Here is a 21,198-nt window from a genome sequence, read left to right as displayed (position 1 = left end):
CCCCAATTCACACCCTCTCCTTAACAAACTGTTACTCTTCTACAACATTCAATTTATCAAGAATACCTATATCATTCAACCCGCATCGAAATCAAAAAGTCGTTGCTGTTCAACTGTATTTTCAACTATACGGTAGGTAGGGGGGAATATGCATAATGAGCATGCTGGTTGAGTTGAACACCCCATTTTCCCTTATTACGGATGGAAAGTGATATCCGTCATAAAGGTCAGTATTTCATATTTTAAATACAATGAGTTAACACGCTATTTCGAAACTACCCAAATTTGGGTAGAAGCCACCCAGATCCGTCAAAACTGAACCTACCCAAAAATGGGTAAACTGTTTTGGGAGTGACAAGTTGACAAATGAACAACGTCGATCGGATTGATGTCATTTGTCAACTTGTCACTCCCAACACAGTTTACCCATTTTTGGGTAGGTTCAGTTTTGACGGATCTGGGTGGATTCTACCCTAATTTGGGTAGTTTTGAAATAGCGTGAAGAATAATTGTTCTAGAAGGAGCGAAATGAGCACATTAAAAAATGGTGAACATTTGTTGCAGTATCCACATTGGAAAAATAAAACGATGCTTCCTTCCGTTAAATATTTAAAAGTACTACCACTATCCGTTTTTGTAAATGTTCTCATTCGGGTGCTCAACTCGCCCCGTGCCTCTAAAATATGCTACCGTTGTTAACCAATCTGAAAACTGTATTTTTTAAGGTCCAAATCAACAACTAATTTTACACTTTTAAACCAAAAACTGTGTACATTGCTTAAGGTGCTCATTATGCTCCTCCCCCCTCCCCCCCTTCTAGTAATTTTCAACTAGACAGTAGGTAATACAATTATTAAAAATGTCAATCACCACAGTTACTTATACAATAGATAGAAGGTACATTATAGAAAGTCAGAATCCTTTCTAGGTGGACCACATGTAGAAGTATGTCTCCTGCCAGTGTGGAATGTAGGACAGAATCAAATTGGTAATGGTGCCCGTCAGGGGGACATTTTTGCCGATGCTGTTCAACAGAGAGGCAATCCGTTGCTTGCTGTACTTGTCGTAGAAAGGCGATCGCATCAGATAGAGCAGCATCGAAACGCAACGTCGTGAGAGTTCCTGTTTCTGCTCCTTGGACAGGTGCTCCCGGTTTTTGTAGTAGATACGTAGGCTGAAGAAAAACAGTATTTAGTTAGTTGATGGATTTTGAAGATGCACTAACAAAAACTCACCTGGCAACGTCAACAGCCATGGGTACTAGATACGACTTCCAACTCTTCATGCCGTACCGTCGAATGCACGCTAAATGAACTAGAGGTTTCACGATGTACATCAGTTCAGCCGTTCGGATGAATCGACCCCCGTACCGGATCGGATGAGCCACTGTTTCGTGCTTTAGAGGTTTGAATGTCCGAGCCACTATCGGTGGTGCGCCTTCAACTTTGCGCAGGACACGACCGGAACGTTTCAGGACAACGGTATCACTGGGCTCCTGGAAAGTGTTGGTGTCCGGTCTAGCAGCCGTTTCCGTTAGACTTTTCCTGTCCAGCACTGGGATGGGTGGATTCTGGATGATGTTGTTGTTCTGGCAGAACATGGTGAGAATCAAACGGCCGATGCATCTGCGGAACGTAATGTTGTACATTAAAGGCTGACTAAAAGTAAATTGGTACGCACAAAAAGACCTGTAATTCGTGATTCAATAAGTTTAAAATAAAGTCCATCAATGGTTGCTTTACAGTACTTTTATTAAAACTTCAAAGTTACAGCATTAGATGGTTACATTTCTCCAGTTCAAACGAAATATCGAACCTTCCTCTTGATGAAGCCCATCAGCGCCCGCACAGTAGAAACGGACACGGAATCAGCGCATTTCTTCCATATTTCCCACATTCGCTGGATGTACTTGACTGCCCCGCCGCTTCGAAGTCGCTGCTTTGAAATTCCTCAGCTGGCCAAATCAGGCCAAAAGATGACTTTGCCCCTATGCTTGCGGATGAACAGCAATACACCCTTTTTCAGGCATTCTTCGATGTAAACTTGAGATGTCATCGTCGAGGATGACGAATGGTTCCGTTTTCAGGCAACAACTGCAAATCGCTTGCCAAATCATGGCCTTCTTCGCGACTTGAATCTTCCCGGCACATCTATAAGTCCAGCCGCGATGTAAAACTTTTGACCGGGAAGCAGCTTAAAATCGAGTTTGACGTATATTTCGTCATCGATCAAAGTGCAGCACCTGTGTTTCGTCAAAACACGGTCATACAAGAGCCTTGCACGATGTTCCGCACCGTCTGAAAGTTGACGTTGTACCTTCTGGTCACATCTCGGATCGAAGACCGGGGTTGGCTTTCACGCACCTCAACACCTTGCTGCGCAGCTGACGATCCCTGGTTCCAGTTTTTCGTAGGTCCGCTGATTCCTTTCCACACTCAGGGTTTCCTTGTAGGTGTTGAGCACTCGACAAACTGTTATTTTCGGTATCTTCAGCACTTTAGCCAGCTTGGAACCGGACCACTCCGGATTTTCCAGGTGTTTGTGCACAATAATTTTTCTTCTTTCGAGTTCCATTTGACGTTATTTCTGAACGCGATCGACTACTTTGATCAAACTTGCACCAGTGTTGTTCTCTATATAAGTGTAAACTACTGTCAAAGATTTTCGATTTCCAACACTAAAGGCGTGCTAGCGGCAAGCGAGGGGCGTACCAATTTACTTTTAGTCAGGCTTTATACATTTTAACTGGTTGTATGTATCATCACAAGTTCGGTATATAAAGGTTCAGAACTTTCTCTTCGTTACGACCCCAAGGCAGGTATGGAAAATCATTTACATTCTTTTCGTACATTCATTTACGATGCGTTTGTAGGTTTTGATATAAGCTTCAACTTTTGTAAATAATTCAAATCAGTATCTGCATGCATGATGAACTAGTGAATGTAATTTACATTCAGTAAAAAACAATGGTGAGTTCTGTTTAATTCATCATTTAACGGTTTGTTCTCTGTGACAGTTTCAAAGATCTACCACTACGGTTGTAATTGATTCGTATACCAAGAAAGGGTCACAATTCTCCGCAATCGGTCATCGCAAAGACAGAAGATAGCTTCATCTTTAGCTTGTCGATGGTGTCCAAATATCTTCCCACAATCAGACGATCATCGACGTACAAGATGACATAAAGCTCGTCGCCATCCTGGTACCTGACGAACACCGTGGAGATTTCTTCAGTCCATAAAGCGACTTTTTCCGTTTGCACACCATCCCCGGTGCTAACTTCGTACTGTCTGGAGGACAAATGAAGATTGATTCCTTTAGCTCGCCGTAAAGAAGGCCATTTTTACATCCATCTGGTACTGCCTTCGTGAACACCAACCACAAGGATGATTCTAATCGTCGCAAGTTTGACCACCGTAACGTACGTCTCTTCGCGGTTTCTGCAGAAAACCCTTAGCGACGAGTCGGGCGATGTACCGTACTATCCGGCCTCATCCTCCTCAACCCGGAGAACCCACTTGGCTTTTAATGACTTCACGTTAGCGGGGCATGGTACCATCTCCCACACCTGGTTCTTCTCCATCGACTGCAACTCGTCTATGTCTTCCAGAACTAGCACATACTTGTAGGCTTCAGGAACATTTAATGCGAAGGAAAACGCAGCAGGGGTTGCTTGGATCAAGTATTCCGCTGTAAGAGCTGCTTCATTCCACATCTGTTTCGGTACTTTTTCCACTAGCGTTCTGTTGAAACGCTCAGCCACACCGTTTGAGGCGTGTAAGCGACAGTGGCCCTAACCTGAATGCCTTTCTTCTTGTAGTAGTCACGGTCAGTTTCAAAATCTGCGTGCCGAAATGTGAAAATTTTGATCCATCCCAGGCAGGGATCGATTTGGCCGCATACGTCCGAGTCATTCCGGGGGTCGAGGGGTCGTTTTGCTCGGGTACGTGCTCCATTGAAATGCACACTGTTTGCCTTGCGCACAAGCATCGCATCGCTTGAAATCTACACCGATCGCCAACGCATCATGAAGGAGAACCAATAGGTATGAAGGTAAGCGGTTGTGGTTTGAGGCTTAAATGTGAGTGTTGTATGGCGGGGAAATCGACTCGACCTCCATTTCTTGCCGTTACCTAACGGAAATCGACTGGAATACTGGATATCTGACCTGTGTGGCCCGATGAAGACCACCACACCGAGCGGTAACCGATATGTCATGAACATCATCGATGACTTCAGTCGGTTTACGGTGACGTATCTCCTGAAGAACAAATGGGAAGCAGCTGAGAGCATCAAGGAGTGTGGAAACCCTATACGGCCGGAAGCCGAAGGTCACCCGATCTGATGAAGGCGGAGAATTTGACAACAAGGAGCTGCGAAACTTCTACCGAGCGGAAGGCATTAAACCACAATTCACCACCCCCTATTCACCTCAACAGAATGGCGTTGCCGAGCGAAAAAACAGGTCGCTCACCGAGATGGGCACCTGTATGCTACTCGATTCTGGCCTTGAGAAGCGTTTCTGGGGTGAGGCGACGCTTACCGCAACCTATTTGCAGAACCGTTTACCGTCGAGATCCGTCCAAAAAACACCATTTGAACAGTGGTGGGGTCGTAAGCCAGAGATAGGTCATCTGAAAGTGTTTGGCAGTGAGGCTTTTGTACACATTCCAGATATGAAGCGAGGAAAAATGGAAGGCAAGGCACGAAAGCTTACATTCATTGGCTATTCTATGGCTACCGCTTTGTAAATCGTGAGACGGACCAGATCATAGTGACCCGAGACACCAGGTTTATCGAACTTGGCAATGGAACGAGTTCAGTGGAGTATCCTGCATCGGTTCCGGATTCCAGTGTTCCCGAGGAAAACGTCGAGGACGAAATCGAACAACTACCTTTAAAGGAGAAGAAGATGGACGAAAGTGATGCGGAGTTACATAATAGTGAAGAATGTTACAAAGCAGGTGAAGAAGATGAAGATGTTCCTGTTACGTCTCGCCGATCAAATCGACATAACCGTGGAGCAGTACCAAAGCGTTTCGATGATTTTGTGCTGTTCGCACCAGTAACACTTCAGGCAACTTTGCGAACGTTTCTTGCAGTTGCTTCAAAGCAGAACATGGTCCTGTGACATCTCGACCGCGTAACTCTACTGTTCATTGAATGAGGAGATGCTTATGCGCCAGCCCCTGGATGTGCAGTACCTGGAAAGGATGAGTTTGTTTGCAGACTCAAGCGAAGTATTTACGGCTTGCGGCAGTCAGCACGTTGCTAACATCCAAAACTGAACGAAGCTTTATCGAAGCGAGGATTCAAACCATCAGGCGCTGATCCGTGCCTGTATGTGAGGACTGTTGGTACAACTCGAGTGTTTCTACTTGTTTATGTTGACTACATGTTGATTGGATCAACTGACGAACGAGAAATCAAACGACTATTCGATTCTCTGAAGGAAGAGTTCGAACAAACATGCCTTGGTGAGGTTCGACACTTTCTCGGAATGGAGGTGCAGCGAAAAGCTGGAGTTTACAGAATTCGATTGCAGAACTACATCGAGAAGCTGATTAAGAAGTATGGGATGGAGCAGGCCAAGATGGCGAAATCACCCATGGAGCCTGGGTTCTTGAAAACGGTCAATTCAGGTCAAACTTTCGAAGATCCAACGAGATACCGAATTCTTGTAGGTGGATTATTGTACCTAGCTGTCGACGCTCGACCAGACATTGCGGCCAGTACTGCAATCCTCGGACGCAAGTTCAGTGCTCCGGGAGAAGTGAATTGGACCGCTGCGAAACGCGTGCTCCGATACTTGAATGCTACGGCCGATTACAGTCTAGGACTAGGAGGAAATCCAGATCAAGCACTCATCGGGTATGCAGATTCTGATTGGGCCGGAGACGTCGGTAGTCGAAAATCGACATCCGGTTTCGTCGCTAGACTTCCGTCACACTCTCGTCTATGAAGGCCGAGTACGTGGCGCTCAGCGAAGCCTGCCGTATGGTTGAGGCAACTTCTGCGCGATTTTGGTGAGGAGCAAAAGGGTTCAACAGTGTTAAACGAGGACAAGCATATTGACACGAGAGAGAATTTCGTTAAGGAATTATGCGAGAAGAAGGAGATTGAGTTGATCTACTGTTCGAGTGATCAAATGATCGCGGATGTTCTGACGAAACCCCTCGGATCGATGAAGCACCAGATGTTCTGTGGTAGGAAGTTCCAGTGAAGCGGTTAACCATTGAGGAGTGTGGATAAAAACAATGTTCACCTTATGATATAGATACTCCTTGGTCACCATACCCGTCCGAACCCCCTAGTAGCTGCCGATCCCTCGAGCAGTGCAAGTGGCTGTCATCTTCAAAACAGCCATTCTCCGATCGAACCGCGACCGACGCGAGGGTGTTTTTATCACGTTCCAAGTTTTTACTTTGTTTTTAATAAATTTCACTTATTCTGTAATCACGAGTGTTCTCTCCTTTCACATCTGATTCCATACGCTGACTTTTTCCACTGATTAACCGTGACTCACCGTCAGATTTCACCTTCGTCCTCTGCTATTAGGCTTTCACCATCCATCGCCACATTGATCACCACCGGGGTCGGCAGGCTTTCAGTCGAATCGAAAAACGTTTTTATATTGACCAAATGATCACTCGCTCCAGAGTCCAACTTGAAATTAATTATGCTACCGTTCAATTTTGTTGACTTGTCGCGGTTCACCATAAAGCTAATTGCTTTCTTTCTAATTGCAGCATAAACTTCCTTCTTTGGGTTTTGGCAGTTCTTCTTCATGTGGTCCGGTTTTCCACAGTTGTGGCGTTTAGCCTTGAATTTTCCACCACGTCTGTTTCGCTGATGTTCTGTGCAAGCCGCTGGTCTGTCCTTAACAGTTTCGCCCATCTGATCAGCACGTTTTGGCTCTTCCGCCAGGAGTCGTTGCTTGACCAAATCCAAGTTCAAGTCTTCTGCCTCGATATTTTTTAGCGCTGTGGCGAGGGTGTCGTAAGATGAACTAAGGAATAGCTGAGACACGAGCTTTCCATCCTCCAGGTTCGCACCAGCCGTTTTGAGTTGCCTCATGAGACCACATCGAAGTTCCCTCCTTCATCCGTAGGCACCCAAGCTGCTTTCGCAGGAGCTTTTTACTCGCCACAAACTTCTCTGCAAAAACTTCGCCCAAGCTTGAGTCCATCGCGTTGCTTTTTGTATCGGACTACCTACAGAACTTCATCTGCCAAGAATCCGACGATGTAGCTCCACTTCTCGAATTCTGGTCCACCAGAATCCTGAGAAATTTCATGCACAGCTTCCTTCGAGGTGCCCCATAACCTCTTATTACTCGTAGCGGAGAAAGGTCGGATTGATTTAAACGGTTGAAGTTTATTACTATTAATAAAGCTTGACGGTAGAATTAGAACTAACTATAGATATAATAGATTATTATTATTATTATTTAGCTTTATTTAGGAGGCTTAGATATAATAGATTCCATAGATAAGTGGAGGCAAAGCAGAATGTAGCCAAACGAACTGGCGTTATACGCATAACTGTCCCATGTTCTATGTATTCCTTATGGACCATGGGACAATTATGCGTATGACGGCAGTGTAGCCAAACGAGTATCACGTCATCATGGTGTTTTTTTGCGGGGGAAGTATTGTAATATTATGAACAAAATTATAATTTATTTTCAATTAATTATAATTCCATAAGGATTCTACACAGGTGTGTACCGTAGAGGTAACTCTAAGACTAGAAGGTCCCACAGAAACGTGCTCAACTTTATGGCTCAGCTCTGGTACTCATTTCAGTCCCAAGCTAATCGATGCACCCCTCGAAACATAGGAAAATCCACGAACCCCTCATTTAATTGGTCAAACTTTCATAGCGAATCAAAACAAACATAGTGTGGTACTAGAATTTCTACTAGAATGGGATACGTTAATCGATTTGCTTGGGACCAATAGGCAAGTCAAGTAGTGAGCCAATTTTAAATCACGAAAATACCATCAAAAAACAACTCAGGAACACATGAAATGCCACCTTGCGCCACAATCCCCTATACACACTTACACACACATTCATACACAATATTATTAGAGTTGAATTTTGCCCTAAACTAATTTAAATCCTAAGATAATTGAATTTTGTTCCAAATAAACTAAATAAACAACAATGCTTCATTGAAACATAGGGGAAATGGCTCTAATGTTAGCATATGGATCTAAGATTGGGCCCATCGCTATTTATCAATTTTATCTAGATGAACGCGTCATTGGGACGGTACTAATGGATATTTTTGGTAGATATTGAAAATTTAGTCGATTGCTGAATTTATGTATGGGCCCAAATTAGGGGCATTTAGGTTGACATAACATCAATTTCCCTTAGTTCAAATTAGCAAGGGAACTGCATTTATCTTTGAAATGTTCAGGTGGGCACCCTTGCCTCTACACACCCTATGAGCGAACTTACTTGATTGTCTGCACTACCACGATGAAGAACCACCGTCCACGTGAACCCCATACCTTATGGGCGGACAGTTCGATGAAAACCTCGCAATACTCCAGCGTAGTTAGAACTACTTTAATCTGTCGTGCAAGTGGGCTGCTCTCTGTGTACTGGACAGCATTGTTCGATTTCTCGATGATCCGATCGTTGAAAAACACCAACAGGTTGGACAGGGAGTACACCAGCTCGGACACTGCCGATGAGTTGTTAATTTTTCCTAAAATGATAAGTTACAGGCGTTTAAATTTGCACATAATCCGAAAACACTCAGCATAATGTATCAGCACAAACCGGCTATGAAGTAGGATAACCATTTCACCGTCATTTCCACATCACCCAGAGCGGAGGGATTGCTGGAGACCCACTTGACGTATTTCCCGTACAAACTGCGTATTTCAATCCATGGTGTGGAAGAATTCATTGTTGCTTTTCTAGATTGATTGGCACTGCGTTGATAGTATTTTCACATTGACCAAATAATGGAATTAGACAATAATTCACGGCTCAATTTCGGCCCAAATCCCGAAGCACTTCCCAGAGCAAAGGTTAAAAGTTAATTATTATATACAATGAACAATCGACGAGCTGTGACCTCAGTAGTCAGAAGTAAATAATGATCCCTGTCTGGATTTTTAAACCGAAAAAAAAAATGAATGAAAATGTAATGACAAGAATGACATTTTATAATTTAACGCATGTCTTGTCCCCCGGTTGTCAGGAGTTATAACTAAAGCCCTCTAGTTAAAGTATGGACGACTGTCACCACAAAACTGAAAAAAACTGTTCCAATTGAGCAAAGCGGTGCATTTTGACGGTTCGATTGGAAGAACTCAGGGGAAACATGCATGCATACACAGTTTTGTTCGCAAACTGCTCATTTGCTAACAACTTTGCACAGAGTTGACGAAAAATAGTTCTGTTTGAAGCAGTCAGTACAATAGAGTTTAAGCAACCGGTGGAAACTAACGACTTTAAATTGGCTCACTACTTGACTATCCTATTGGTCCCAAGCACATCGATTAACGTACGGCGATCTAATCGAAATTCTATTTCGATTCGCTATGAAAGTTTGACAGATAAAATGAGGGGTTCGTGGATTTTCCAATGTTTCGAGGGGTGCTTCGATTAGCTTGGGACCGAAGATAGTACCAGAGCTGAGCCAAAAAGTTGAGCACGTTTCTTCAGGACCTTCTACACTGAAAACAGTCCCATGGTAACCACTACTATTTCATACACAGCAAAAAAAAATGTAATATCGATCAACGTAATTCAAGCTGATGTATGAAATAATGATGTAATAGCAAAAAGTAGATACAATATTACATCAATGGATGTAATTTTGTTCGCAAAATCGATGTACATCGTACAATGTGATATTACACAACCGATGGATTGACCTGGTTGCATCAGTTTCGATGTAATATTCAACAACTTTTTTTGCTGTGTAGGTTAAAAATGAAAACAAAATACCGAGCAAAATACCACTAAATCTCGGTAGAACGAATATTGTATTTGAAATGAATACAACTGTTGTCGATGTTACCATCACTAACGAAGTGACAGACGGAGTGGCTCGAAAACTTTGGTGACTAACCTGCTATTGCAATTTTTCAGTGTACCACATGGCAACACCACTACTACTGGATTGTACCAACAATCAATACGAAACTAACGATTTTAAATTGGCTCACCACTTTAGTAGCCTATTGGTCCCAAGCAAACGATTAACGTACCCTATTCTAGTTGAAATTCTATTACTACACTATGTTTGTTTTGATTTGCTATGAAAGTTTGACAGATAAAATGAGGGGTTCGTGCATTTTCCTATGTTTCGAGGGGTTCATCGATTAGCTTGGGACCGAAGAGAGTACCAGAGCTGAGCCAAAAAGTTAAGCACGTTTCTTCGGGACCTTCTAGTCTTAGAGTTACCTCTATGCTAACAACAATCAATACGAAACTAACGATTTTAAATTGGCTCACCACTTTAGTAGCCTATTGGTCCCAAGCAAACGATTAACGTACCCTATTCTAGTTGAAATTCTATTACTACACTATTTTTGTTTTGATTCGCTATGAAAGTTTGACAGATAACATCAGGGGTGTGTGGATTCATGCAGAACATGCAGGGGTGAGTGAAATAGCTTGGGACTGCTTGGGACCGTTGTTCTGGTCGAGGTTCTGGTACTGAGTGAGCCAAAAATAATAATGATTTTCTTCGGGACCTAGTGGTCTTAGAGTTACCTCTATGATGCTAATATCAACATGAAGCTTTAGAAATTCCTATGGATTCAACATCTAACTGGGAAGTGGGATATGAGAAAGTTTCATTTACGATGCCTGTAATCAATCGCTCTGCTTCTGGTATGGAGATGACGAATTAATTGCGATTCCAGGAGTACACCAAGGCAAAAGCTTATTCAAAATTCTGTCAAATCCGACATGCGATATTACAAGCGTGTATTTGGACGAGGATTTGGATCCAATTGCGGATCAACCACTTGAATTGCCAAGTGCTAAATTGGACGATTTATGCAAACTGATACCATATGTCAATCAAAAAGATTATTTTGCAACATTCCTCAAATACTTAGTTCCAGAAAAAAACAGGAAGAAGAACAATAATACCGTTGTAGACCACTTTGATGTGGATATCGCTCGGGATCTCGATCCACTGGAGGACAGCGATGTAGATTTGATCGAATAACATGAATGAATGTAAATTATTGATGAACAGCTTGAGCTAATAAATGTAAAACGAATTATGTAGAATGAAAAAAAAAATTCAAATTTTCCATACACTTACATTTTTCCTGCATACATCAGAAAAAATAATGGACAAGTTCTTATTATAAACGTTGTTTACTTAATAAATTGGCAGAATAGTAGTTTTAAGCCCATCAACAATTACAAATAATCATGTAGTTGTAATTATCTGACCTCTAAACCGTATTCTTACCCTCATTCTTACCAAGGTCCTAAGTAACATTAACTTTGCAATTGACAGGTCCTAACTGATACTGAAAAAAGCCAAAGGTCCTATGTAACAAAAGCACGAATTAAACCTGAAAATTATGAATCAAACGAAAAAACATACACTTCAGTCGAATTCTATGTGTTTCCTACACTGATAAAATTTCAAAGATTGTTTTTATGTGTCCCACACATGAATTTTTGCAATGTGATCAACAAATCATATTTATGTGTCGGACACATACTTAATATGTGTACACATAGAAGCCATGTGCAACCACACATACTATTGATTTGACTCATAAATTTCATTTGTGCTTCTGGGTGGATTCTGTTTATGTGTGGTCACATGAAAATCATGTGGAATTTGATATGGAAATTCGTCAATAAAAATGTGTGGAATTTTATTAGTGTATGCATTTGAGAATACAAAAGATTATCGTTTTATGTCGTAATTAAAAATGGCATTTAAAAGTATATTGCGAAAATTCAAATCAATTTTTCTCCAATCAGCTTCAATGACAGATAGGACCTTTTGAAATGTTTGTCTAGATTTCATACATTTCTTTGACAAAACTGGTTTTATTTTTATGAAAATTGAAAGCACGCATCCGTAATCAAAATTTAAAGCGGGATTTGAAGTGAAAACCGAGCGCTGTCCAAGAGAACCGAATTCTGTAATTACAACAGGTGGGTCGGTTTGTTTGACAGCGTTTGGTAATTCTTGAATAAATCGATTTTCGGTTATTTCTTATTTAGTTTTTCGTCAACGAAATTTTCGGTAACTTTGACAGATTATGGGTAACAATTAGAACTAACGACAGCTCGGTTATTTCTCTTTGAACCGAAGAGACTACCGAGCGTTCAGCAGATAAAAACTCGGTTGAAATCAAACCGATTGATATTTTTATAGCATTTCCAACTAACTATTATGAGTTTTAGTTTTTCTATTCCACGTGAAACACGAGGTGAAACAAAGGTCCTAATAGCATTTGTATTTTTTTTTGTTGAATGACATATTGGACTGTAAACATGTTTAAGATATTATAAAAACTTTTAAATTGGACGTTTTTTTCACATATTTTTTGATAATTTTCTGGAACAATACTTAGAGATGGTGAGCTCTGCAGTACAGAGAAGCATTAAACTCAATTTGTTTACAAATGTCCGATAGGACCTTTTGAAATGTAATTTGTTTTGGAGAATAAAAACTCCCGTAACGCGAGTTTTATACCCCGCTCACATTACAGCCTATATCACGTAATATAGGCTGTCTTGCAATGAGCACTCATACATAGGATTTCCAGTGAAAACTAGATGTATGAGTGCTCATTGCAAGACAGCGTATATCACGTGATATACGCTGTAATGTGAACGCGTGGAAATGTACAGTAAAAAAATATCACTGACTTTGAAGTCATTCTTATTCAAATGGGTTTTAAATGGCTTTGCAAGCCAGAGACATACACCCATATTCTTGTTTTCTTTCGTAACTTTTTTTTTTGTATGGAAAATACGGTTCGAACAAAAACAAGAATATGGGTGATAACCTTGTACATTTGCATACAAAATCATACAGTTAGTTTCAAATACTTACAAAAGATTTCAATCAAACGTGCATCCTCGGGTTACAGCTGCTCCAGAACTTTTTCCATTTTTACTAAAATTTTACACACGTCCGATGAGCACACGCGAGAAAAAAATGGCTGAATAATTTTAGACTCAGCTTAAAGAACCGAGTTTTTGGTTAAAATTTTCGTCGCGGAGTTGAGCGCAAGTGGAACGTTTGACGTTTAACACGTATTAGCGAATATTCGGTTTAGTTTACCGAGTTTCTCGGTTTTCACGTAGAGAATTCGTAAATGTCGATACTTTACCGTAGTCTTCATTTCTACCTGTCAAATTTATACTCATTTACTGAAATTCGGGTCTGCTTCGATAAACGATGCTTTTTAAACCATTTATTCGGTTTCTCGTTGGTAACGGAGGAGGTTCGGTAGAAAATTAAACCGAGTTCGGTATTATTTTCTAAGTGTGTATTTTACAACGGTTTTGTGTACTATATCAAAAGCACTCACGTACATTGTACAACTTTTTTAGCTGTGTACCACACAAGAACTTTATCAAATAGGATGCAACCACACCAGGTAATTTTATTACATGCGAGATTAAATCTTAAAAAATATATAGGTATTGGCGTCTTGCAGTGAAACTTTTCCAAGCTTTCGCCTCCTACATTTCGAAGTGAGAACTACTAGAAGGAGGATAGTTTCCAAATTTTCCAAGTAAAACAGACGATTTTTGGGGCAAATCGGTCCATAAAGAAAAACTAATAATTTCTCGTGGAAACTTTTGCTTGAATCGTGTAAGAAAACGTGTTTGAAAACTAATTGTTATTATTTCGGTATGGATCGGAGAGGTTTTCATGGAAAATAATGCATAGCAAGTTTGCACCCACAGCGAAAGGTTACCTCATGCGCAGCTGCATTTTTCGGAAAATGGTGAATATGTGCGATTTCCACTAAGATGAAAGTGGAAATTAAGTTAATTTACTTATGAAAGGTTGTATCATGCTGGTGGTAATGGAGAATTGGTTGTATAGGACGCCAATATTAAATAAATATTCATTTTGATACTCACAATTTTCGACGGAAAACGCAACGGAACTTGTTTTACTCAACACGCACCATACTATAAAATGGTGCTAGATGGTCTTCAATGTGATAACAAGATGACAAATCATCTTTATTTTGAGTAATTGAGCGATTTACTTCTGTTTACATCATATTTACGATGCAGCATTGATGGAGCCGCGAAATGAAATGAATATATCTAATGAAAGTTCAACTGGAAAAGTCATAGATGCACATCAGTCTGATCGTAAAAACGTTTTCTCCTTGAATTCGAATGTTATATTGGAAGGATTTTACACAGGCTTGATGAAAATTATGATTTAACGCTAATTTTCACGAATTTTATATGCAGTCTGTCAACATTATCATCATCATGCAGTGGTGACATCTGCGTTAAGCTTTTACGGCAATCTTCCAATTTTTGGTGCGCTACTTTTTAAACGTTCAGTTTTACTTTATGTAGCCCCTGGTGCGTTCGTTGAGCAACGGGACTATTTTCCATTCAATGAACGTAAAAGTAAAGGCGTAACAATCGGCTTATGTATTGATGCACCATCGGACTCAAAATGTAAGCAAACCATCACGTCGTGTCTCGCCTGTCTCGCACAGCACAAAAGCGAGCGAGTGCGAGCGATAGTGCCGTGCCGTTCTATCGCACACAGCACCGACCAGCCAGCAGCCAGCTGGTCCGAGCCCGAGGTGGCAACCAAACGCAAATCGCGAGACGCGAGAGAGCCAATCCTTTCGCCACCAATACCATTGAGCACCCATAGCTGCGAGCGAGTCGGCGAGCAACGGTTTCCCGTGTTTACCGTTGTGTTGGTACCGGCGGCCCGTGAGTCAGCCGCCTTGTGTAAATAAGTGCGGCACTGGTGTTTTCGCATAAAAATCGCCCCGACCCATCCGCTCGCAGCCAAGTCCGTTTCGGAGTGGTGATCAATCCAGTAGTTCTGCTTGCTGTGTCGAGCAGAGAAGGAGTTTTGTTTTGTCTCCCCGTGGAGCAGATAGCAGATAGTGTTGGTTGTGTGCGAGAGAGAGAGAGAGAGCGTGTGAATATTTTGTATTCCTGTACGCGGATTTGCTTCTAGTTGGTTGCATTTTTCTTCTATTTTGGACGTCGTCGTTTTTCTTCGTTCTTGACGTACCTACTTTCAGTAGTGGTACGATTCGGTAGTGAGGCGGAAGCACAAGAGTGTTGAAAAAGTGAGTTATTTTTTTTTGTTCATAAAACCAAGAAAGTGTGCGCTGTTGGTTTTTTTTTTCTGGGAGGTAGCGAAAAATATTCGAAATAGTTGTGGAAATTCCCAGCATGGATTTTTGTTAAATGCGGCAGTGTTTTTGGAAGTGTAGTTTTTTTATTCTGTTGGTGAAATATTGCTGGGACCTGTCTGCTGGAGAGGAGGCAGGACCACATCTAATATCAGATTCTACATGTTTATTGGTTTCGAAATTTTACACGCGCCTGTCACGGAGACTGTTCCACCTTCGAAATAGGGTTACAAAGTTGTATCCAGTCTGTGGAGGTCTTTGACTCGATTTTAAATATGATTAAAACGCGATTTTTTATAATTTTCTTTTTTTCATTATTACATAACCTAGGTACAAATTATAAAAAAACGAGAACCATTTTCAATTTATTATTTTAATTAGAAATATAGTGAGATATGCATAGTTTAAGTGTACCGTCGGTACCTTCCCAATCGTTTTTTTTTTTCTATATACGCTAGGAGATTACCACCAATTTCGGCAATAGGCATTTTCTTTGATGGAAAACCGATACTTGACTGCTCGAAATTACTTAAAATCCATCATGTGGTCTTTTGAACACGTGAGCTATGAATATGAATGGTAAAGGTTTTTAACCATTAGAGGCTAGTATTGATCAAGAGTTCTAAATGATCACAAGACAGTTTGATTCCACGTTCATCAAGTGGACCGTCCAGAAAGTTTACTGATGTCCTACTTTTTTGTGCCACCCATCCATTCTCTCTTGAATCAGCCGATCAGCTGATCACTTAAGGGAACTTGAGTGTTGTCAGTTATTTCTGTCTTGTAGTTTGAAGATCCATAATTGTATAACTACTTATTTGAATGGCTTTGACATCGAAAATGCTTGCTCATGAGTCGATATTGCTGCTGAAAATCGATACGAACTTTCAGTTGGCAACTCTTCTTCTCTTGCTTTGCAATTTAAGTTCAATGCATGTTAAAAAATCGACATAATGTTGGCTGTAATGGTAAGACCAAGAAAAAAACAAAAGAAAAACAAGTGGTTATGAAAATTTCACTGACATGTGTGGGATTTATACAGATTGAATTGTAATTTTCCCAGTTTCCTTAATGTTTAACTTATGGGTAAAATAAGTAAAACTATGGAATATTTTTGAGTTGGAAGGTAAGGTGAATAAAATACTTTATTTTTAATAATTCAACGCAAACATTCAATCCAATTGGTCAGACTCAAATGTACTGCACTATCAATATGGATTTATCAGGCGAATATCTTAAAATGATTTTCAGTATTTTAGAAGTAGTCTAAAGAATGGTTCACTTACACCAAAACAAAAAAAAAATATTAATGAGAATTGTTTCCATACCACCTGATGAAAATTCTATAAATAATCTAAATATGTTAGTGTAAGTTCACATCGCAACAGACTCGTGGCTTATATTTAGTGATGGATAAAAAGAACGAAGTTCATGCCTTGGCTGGGTGGTTTCCAGCAACACTGCCATTGAAATCAAGACTGACGAAACTTTTTCATTGTGAGTTTCTGTTACGGTTAGAATTTTCGGGGACAACAGGCGGCTGGCCTAAGGTCTCATATCGACGGGATGATGCTGCCATCTTGTAGATTCTTAGGATAAGCAGTTCATATTCAGCCGCTGGATGCCAGTCAAACGCTGTTTGAGCCGCAGTGAATTAATTCTTATTACACACCTATAACTGGTTTCGAATTAAAAAAAAACACGATGCATTAAAATCAGTTTCATGAATTGACCACTTTTACAGTTGCTCCAGAACGGGTCAACCACTGGCCCCCAGAGTTCATATTGCTTTCACAACTCCGAATTTATTCTAATAATGTGTGAACTCTAGGACCAGTTTCATTAATTGACCGGTGGATCAACCATTGGCCTCCAGGGTCCATATTCTGGTCACAACACCGAATTCGTTCTAATGAGACATCTGTAAGTAGTTTCGAAAAAACCACGAAGCTTTAGGATCAGTTTCAAGCAGGGTTGCTTCCACTCACTTGCTATAAAACAATGTTTTCTGGAATTCTGAATTCATTAGTTGTTATAATGATAATTAGAACTTGTAATTTACAACAAGAGGTTGAAAAGTATTTGTTGTGCCACCTGTCAATTTTGCTTTCAGAGCGTCGCAATCAGCGATTTTATGATTCGTGAGTGTTCACTCAGAGTGAGCGCTCACGAGTGGTAAAATCGCTGATTGTGGCGTTCTTAAAGCAACATTGACAGGTGTTATGTGCCAAACACATACTAGAAACGCCAAAATGACCTAAAAACCGCCAAAATGGCTTTCCAAACGCCAGCATAGCTTTGAAAACGCCAAAAATGGCCAAACGGTCTAGAATCACCGAAATGGCTTTTAACATACTTAACATGGCCTCCGAAGTGCCAAAATGGCTTAAAAATGCTAAACATGGCCTCCGAATGGCCAAAGCTTTAAAAACGTTAAAATTACCAAACCTATCTACAACTGCTAGAATGGTTTTTGAATACGCTGAAATAGCTCCCACATGAAATGATAAAACAGCCCTAAAATGGGGGGTTCCGTAGAAGTGAGGATAAATCGCAAAAATGGTATTGAAATTCCTCAAATGTCTTGACACACTAAAAAATTTAAGGTTATTTAAGGGAATCGGAAAAAATCTATGAATTCCAAATATAAAGGATTCCGTTAAGAAGTTTGATTTATCATAATGAAATTCAAATGTTTTCTATAGATTTGGTTAAAAAATTGTCTCAACAATTTTCAACAACCTTTTAATAATTGAAATTCAAACTATTATCCCAACATAATTTAATATTCAGATCAATTGTCCATAATATTATAAAATTTGAAGTCCAGTGATCAGTCTTACGATCTTCCTCATGAACATCATACAAAATTATCTATTGGACAGTACGTTCCAGATCTCTCTGAATGGCATCACATCGGATGCCTTTAACATCAGTGCAGGTGTGCCCGAGGTGTGTTCAATCTATTCACCTCCGATATTCCGGCTCTCCCTGATGGTGGATCGTTGTCTCTGTTCGCAGACGACACATACATCGTCTACAAGGGTAGGGTCATCGGAGCTCTGACTACCAAACTCCAGAGAGGCTTGGATGTCCTGTTTGAGTATTTCAACAGCTGGAAGAACCGTATCAACGTGGCGAAGACCCAGGTCATAATTTTTCCACACTCAAAATCTCCCAGACATGTTCCGTCTGAGAATAACAAAATCTGCCTTAACGGCACAGTGGTGGAGTGGTCCAAAGAGGTAGTCTACCTCGGACTAACACACGCCAGCAAGCTTATTTCCAGGGAGCATGTTGACAAAACAAAAACAAAATGCAACATCTTGATAAGGTCGTTGTACCCGCTAATCAATAGGAGATCCACCCTATCCCTGAAACAGAAGCTTAATATCTACAGCAAATAATCCTTCTCGTCATAGAGTACGGGTTGCCAATCTGGGAGAGTTGCGCACATTCTCATGACCTCAAATTACAAAGGATCCAGAACAAGATCCTGAGGATGATCCTCATCAGTCCACCGCGTACTAGAAATTGTGAGGTCCACCGTCTGGCTAGTCTTCAGACCTTGGCGTTACGGAGAACTGCTACCATCGAAAGGTTCAGAGATTGCTGCATGCGATCCGATCAACAGATTAGGGTTCCGGCACGTTATGTTAGGCAACTGGGTTAAGTAGGTAGAATTTCAAATTTCCTAATTAAAATTAACAAATATGCTTTACTCAAAAGCAAAATTTAAAACTAAAATCAAACAGTAAATTGTTACAGACATAGTCACCAAAGATGAAGAGCTTTCGGGCTAAATCAATTGAAATGTACAATAATTGTAAACCACAAGACAATAAGTAAATAAGTAGTAGTAATTAATAGGCTTCAAATTAACCTAAAATTCTATCTTTCTCAAATGAACATGTAGGGTAATGTGGGGCAAGATGGGCCAGTTAGTACATTTTTAATTAATTTGTTTGTTAATATCAACAGTTTCAATGCAACCCCAATGGAGGCTTTCTTTTTCAATTGATGTTGTCATTTGTCATATAATATTGATATCGATGTTGACAAACTAAAAAATAAAGTAGATGACCTATTTTGCCCCGTGACCCATCTTGTCCGACCTTACTCTACGTGTATTAAAAACAATCCATTTATTTATTCACCACCGAACGCGTTAAAATCGTAAAGACTGCCGATTCCAAGACAAGCATTAGACCACTTTGTAACCCTATTCGCCACTCACCCACCCACGCATTCAACCTGAAAATGTCACCCATCCCGTTCAAAGACCCGTTTTCGATTTATATTACCGCACCACACAGCTGTGAAAAATGTTCCACCTGAGAACGATTGCCAAGAGCGCTGCGCTCAAGCAGGAAGTGACCACCCTGGTCAAGGCGGCCACCGCGGCAAGTGTCCAGCAGGTGCAACAGCAGCGCACTTACTGCGTTCATGAGATCCCGGACCGGCTAAAGGATGTCGGCACCGCTGCCAGCCCCCGCTTCTTCGACATGGTCGAGTACTTCTTCCACCGGGCTTGTCAGATCTGCGAGGAGAAGATGGTCGAAGACATGAAGGGCCGCATCTCCTTGGAGGAGAAGCGCAAGCGGGTCAAGGGCATCCTGATGCTGATGCAGCCCTGCGACCACATCATCGAGATTGCATTCCCGCTGCGTAGAGATTCGGGTGACTACGAAGTTATTACCGGATATCGTGCCCAGCACTGTACTCACCGTACCCCGACCAAGGGAGGTAAGTGACCTATCCTTACATTTTTACATTGCTCACACTCTTTAGTTACTAAGCATAAAATCAGCCCTGGTGGGGAAAGGGGGAGAACACACAATCGAGACACGGCGACGAGGACGATGGCCCTACTTTTCGTCACTGTTGCTTGCTGGTGTTGCTTTGCACAGCGTAAACGAAAATGTGACCGATTATGTAACTTTTTGGTAGACGTTCTTTTTTTCCTTTCGCTCGGGAAGAAGCGTTTGGTGCGGGCAGAGAAAAGCGAAATGATGCTTTTGAACGCGGCTGAGAATAGTTCGCAGGGAGGGATACTGGTTTTAATTTATCACTACCTTGTGTAACCTGTCAATCATCGATGATGATGACGACGATGACGACGATTGTCTCTACAAGTGTAATTGCCTGTGGCAATAAAGCTGTTGTTAGACTCGTTCCTACTTGCTTCAGTAGCAGGAAATCGCTCCCTTTGCGCATATTTCAGATGCGGATATGTTTGTAGCAGTTCTTTCCGATTTCGCTGCAACTCTCCAGATGGGTTGGTGCAGCGAAATGATATGTATAATGCTGGTTCATTGATTGGTTTTAATTCAGGAATTGACTGCTCTCTGTATCGCTTTCAACGGTCTTCATCATGGCTATCAAGCGACTCGATTTTTGTTTATTCAGGATGAGCCTAGTCTCATGTACCAATTGCCTTAAGCTTGATTAAACGATACAAATTCTACGTGTAGACTGCGTGTGATTTTAGTCATATCAGTCCCATTTAGTTGGAGTAAGTGTTTTGATTTCCATATTTTTTTATGGAAAAGTTGCAACGCAGAAGTTAACTTCCATGGCAACACGCTTCACAGGCTGCTGCGGGATCAAAATCGAATGATCATGATCAAAGTTTATTTACTAATTCTGCTCCCATAATTTGATTGCAGAAACGCGTTCGAATGAAGAAGATATTCCGATAATAGCCAATGAATAAAATGCTGGAATGTGAAACCAGTTTCGTCACCTGAGACCGGTGATTGTTTAGTATGCATTGATTAGTTTAGCATTAGACATGGCAGAGAACTAGAATTTGAAT

General features: G+C 41.0%; 2 protein-coding genes across 3 annotated transcripts in view; one reads left to right on the top strand and one right to left on the bottom strand.

Moving 5' to 3' along the window:
- Positions 1 to 482: 482 nt before the first annotated feature.
- Pex16 (peroxin 16) lies at positions 483 to 9,087 on the bottom strand. Its single transcript, XM_065221718.1, has 4 exons — positions 8,800 to 9,087; positions 8,473 to 8,725; positions 1,236 to 1,625; positions 483 to 1,174 (listed from the first exon to the last, which is right to left on the bottom strand). Exons 1-4 carry the CDS (start codon positions 8,927 to 8,929, stop codon positions 925 to 927), a joined length of 1,023 nt encoding a protein of 340 aa, XP_065077790.1. The 5' UTR covers positions 8,930 to 9,087; the 3' UTR covers positions 483 to 924.
- A 6,055-nt stretch (positions 9,088 to 15,142) lies between these two features.
- Gdh (glutamate dehydrogenase, mitochondrial) overlaps positions 15,143 to 21,198 on the top strand; it is a 44,737-nt gene continuing 38,681 nt past the window's right edge. Inside the window, exons 1-2 of one of the 2 annotated variants that reach the window (XM_065221732.1) lie at positions 15,143 to 15,314; positions 19,697 to 20,126. In XM_065221732.1, coding sequence (XP_065077804.1) covers positions 19,706 to 20,126 — 421 coding nt within the window. In that variant the 5' untranslated portion in view covers positions 15,143 to 15,314; positions 19,697 to 19,705. The remainder of the gene's footprint in view (positions 15,315 to 19,696; positions 20,127 to 21,198) is intronic. The other variant, XM_065221733.1, reaches the window with a different exon arrangement.

The sequence above is a fragment of the Ochlerotatus camptorhynchus genome, unplaced genomic scaffold, assembly GCF_037179485.1.
Source record: "Ochlerotatus camptorhynchus isolate MF236.1 unplaced genomic scaffold, CSIRO-AGI_Acam_v1.1 ptg000147l, whole genome shotgun sequence".
Lineage (NCBI taxonomy): Eukaryota > Metazoa > Arthropoda > Insecta > Diptera > Culicidae > Ochlerotatus > Ochlerotatus camptorhynchus.
The sequence above is the reverse complement of the archived record's forward strand: the minus strand, read 5'-3'. Positions and strand labels throughout refer to the sequence as shown.

Bases quoted from the DNA above. Each gene is read 5' to 3' on its own strand.
- Pex16 (XM_065221718.1), bottom strand. From the start codon at position 8,929: ATGAATTCTTCCACACCATGGATTGAAATACGCAGTTTGTACGGGAAA. The intron at 8,726-8,799 runs GTTTGTGCTGAT...TTATCATTTTAG, and splicing joins GTTATCCTACTTCATAGCCG to GAAAAATTAACAACTCATCG. The intron at 1,626-8,472 runs GTAAGTTCGCTC...TACGTTCCGCAG, and splicing joins GTGGTAGTGCAGACAATCAA to ATGCATCGGCCGTTTGATTC.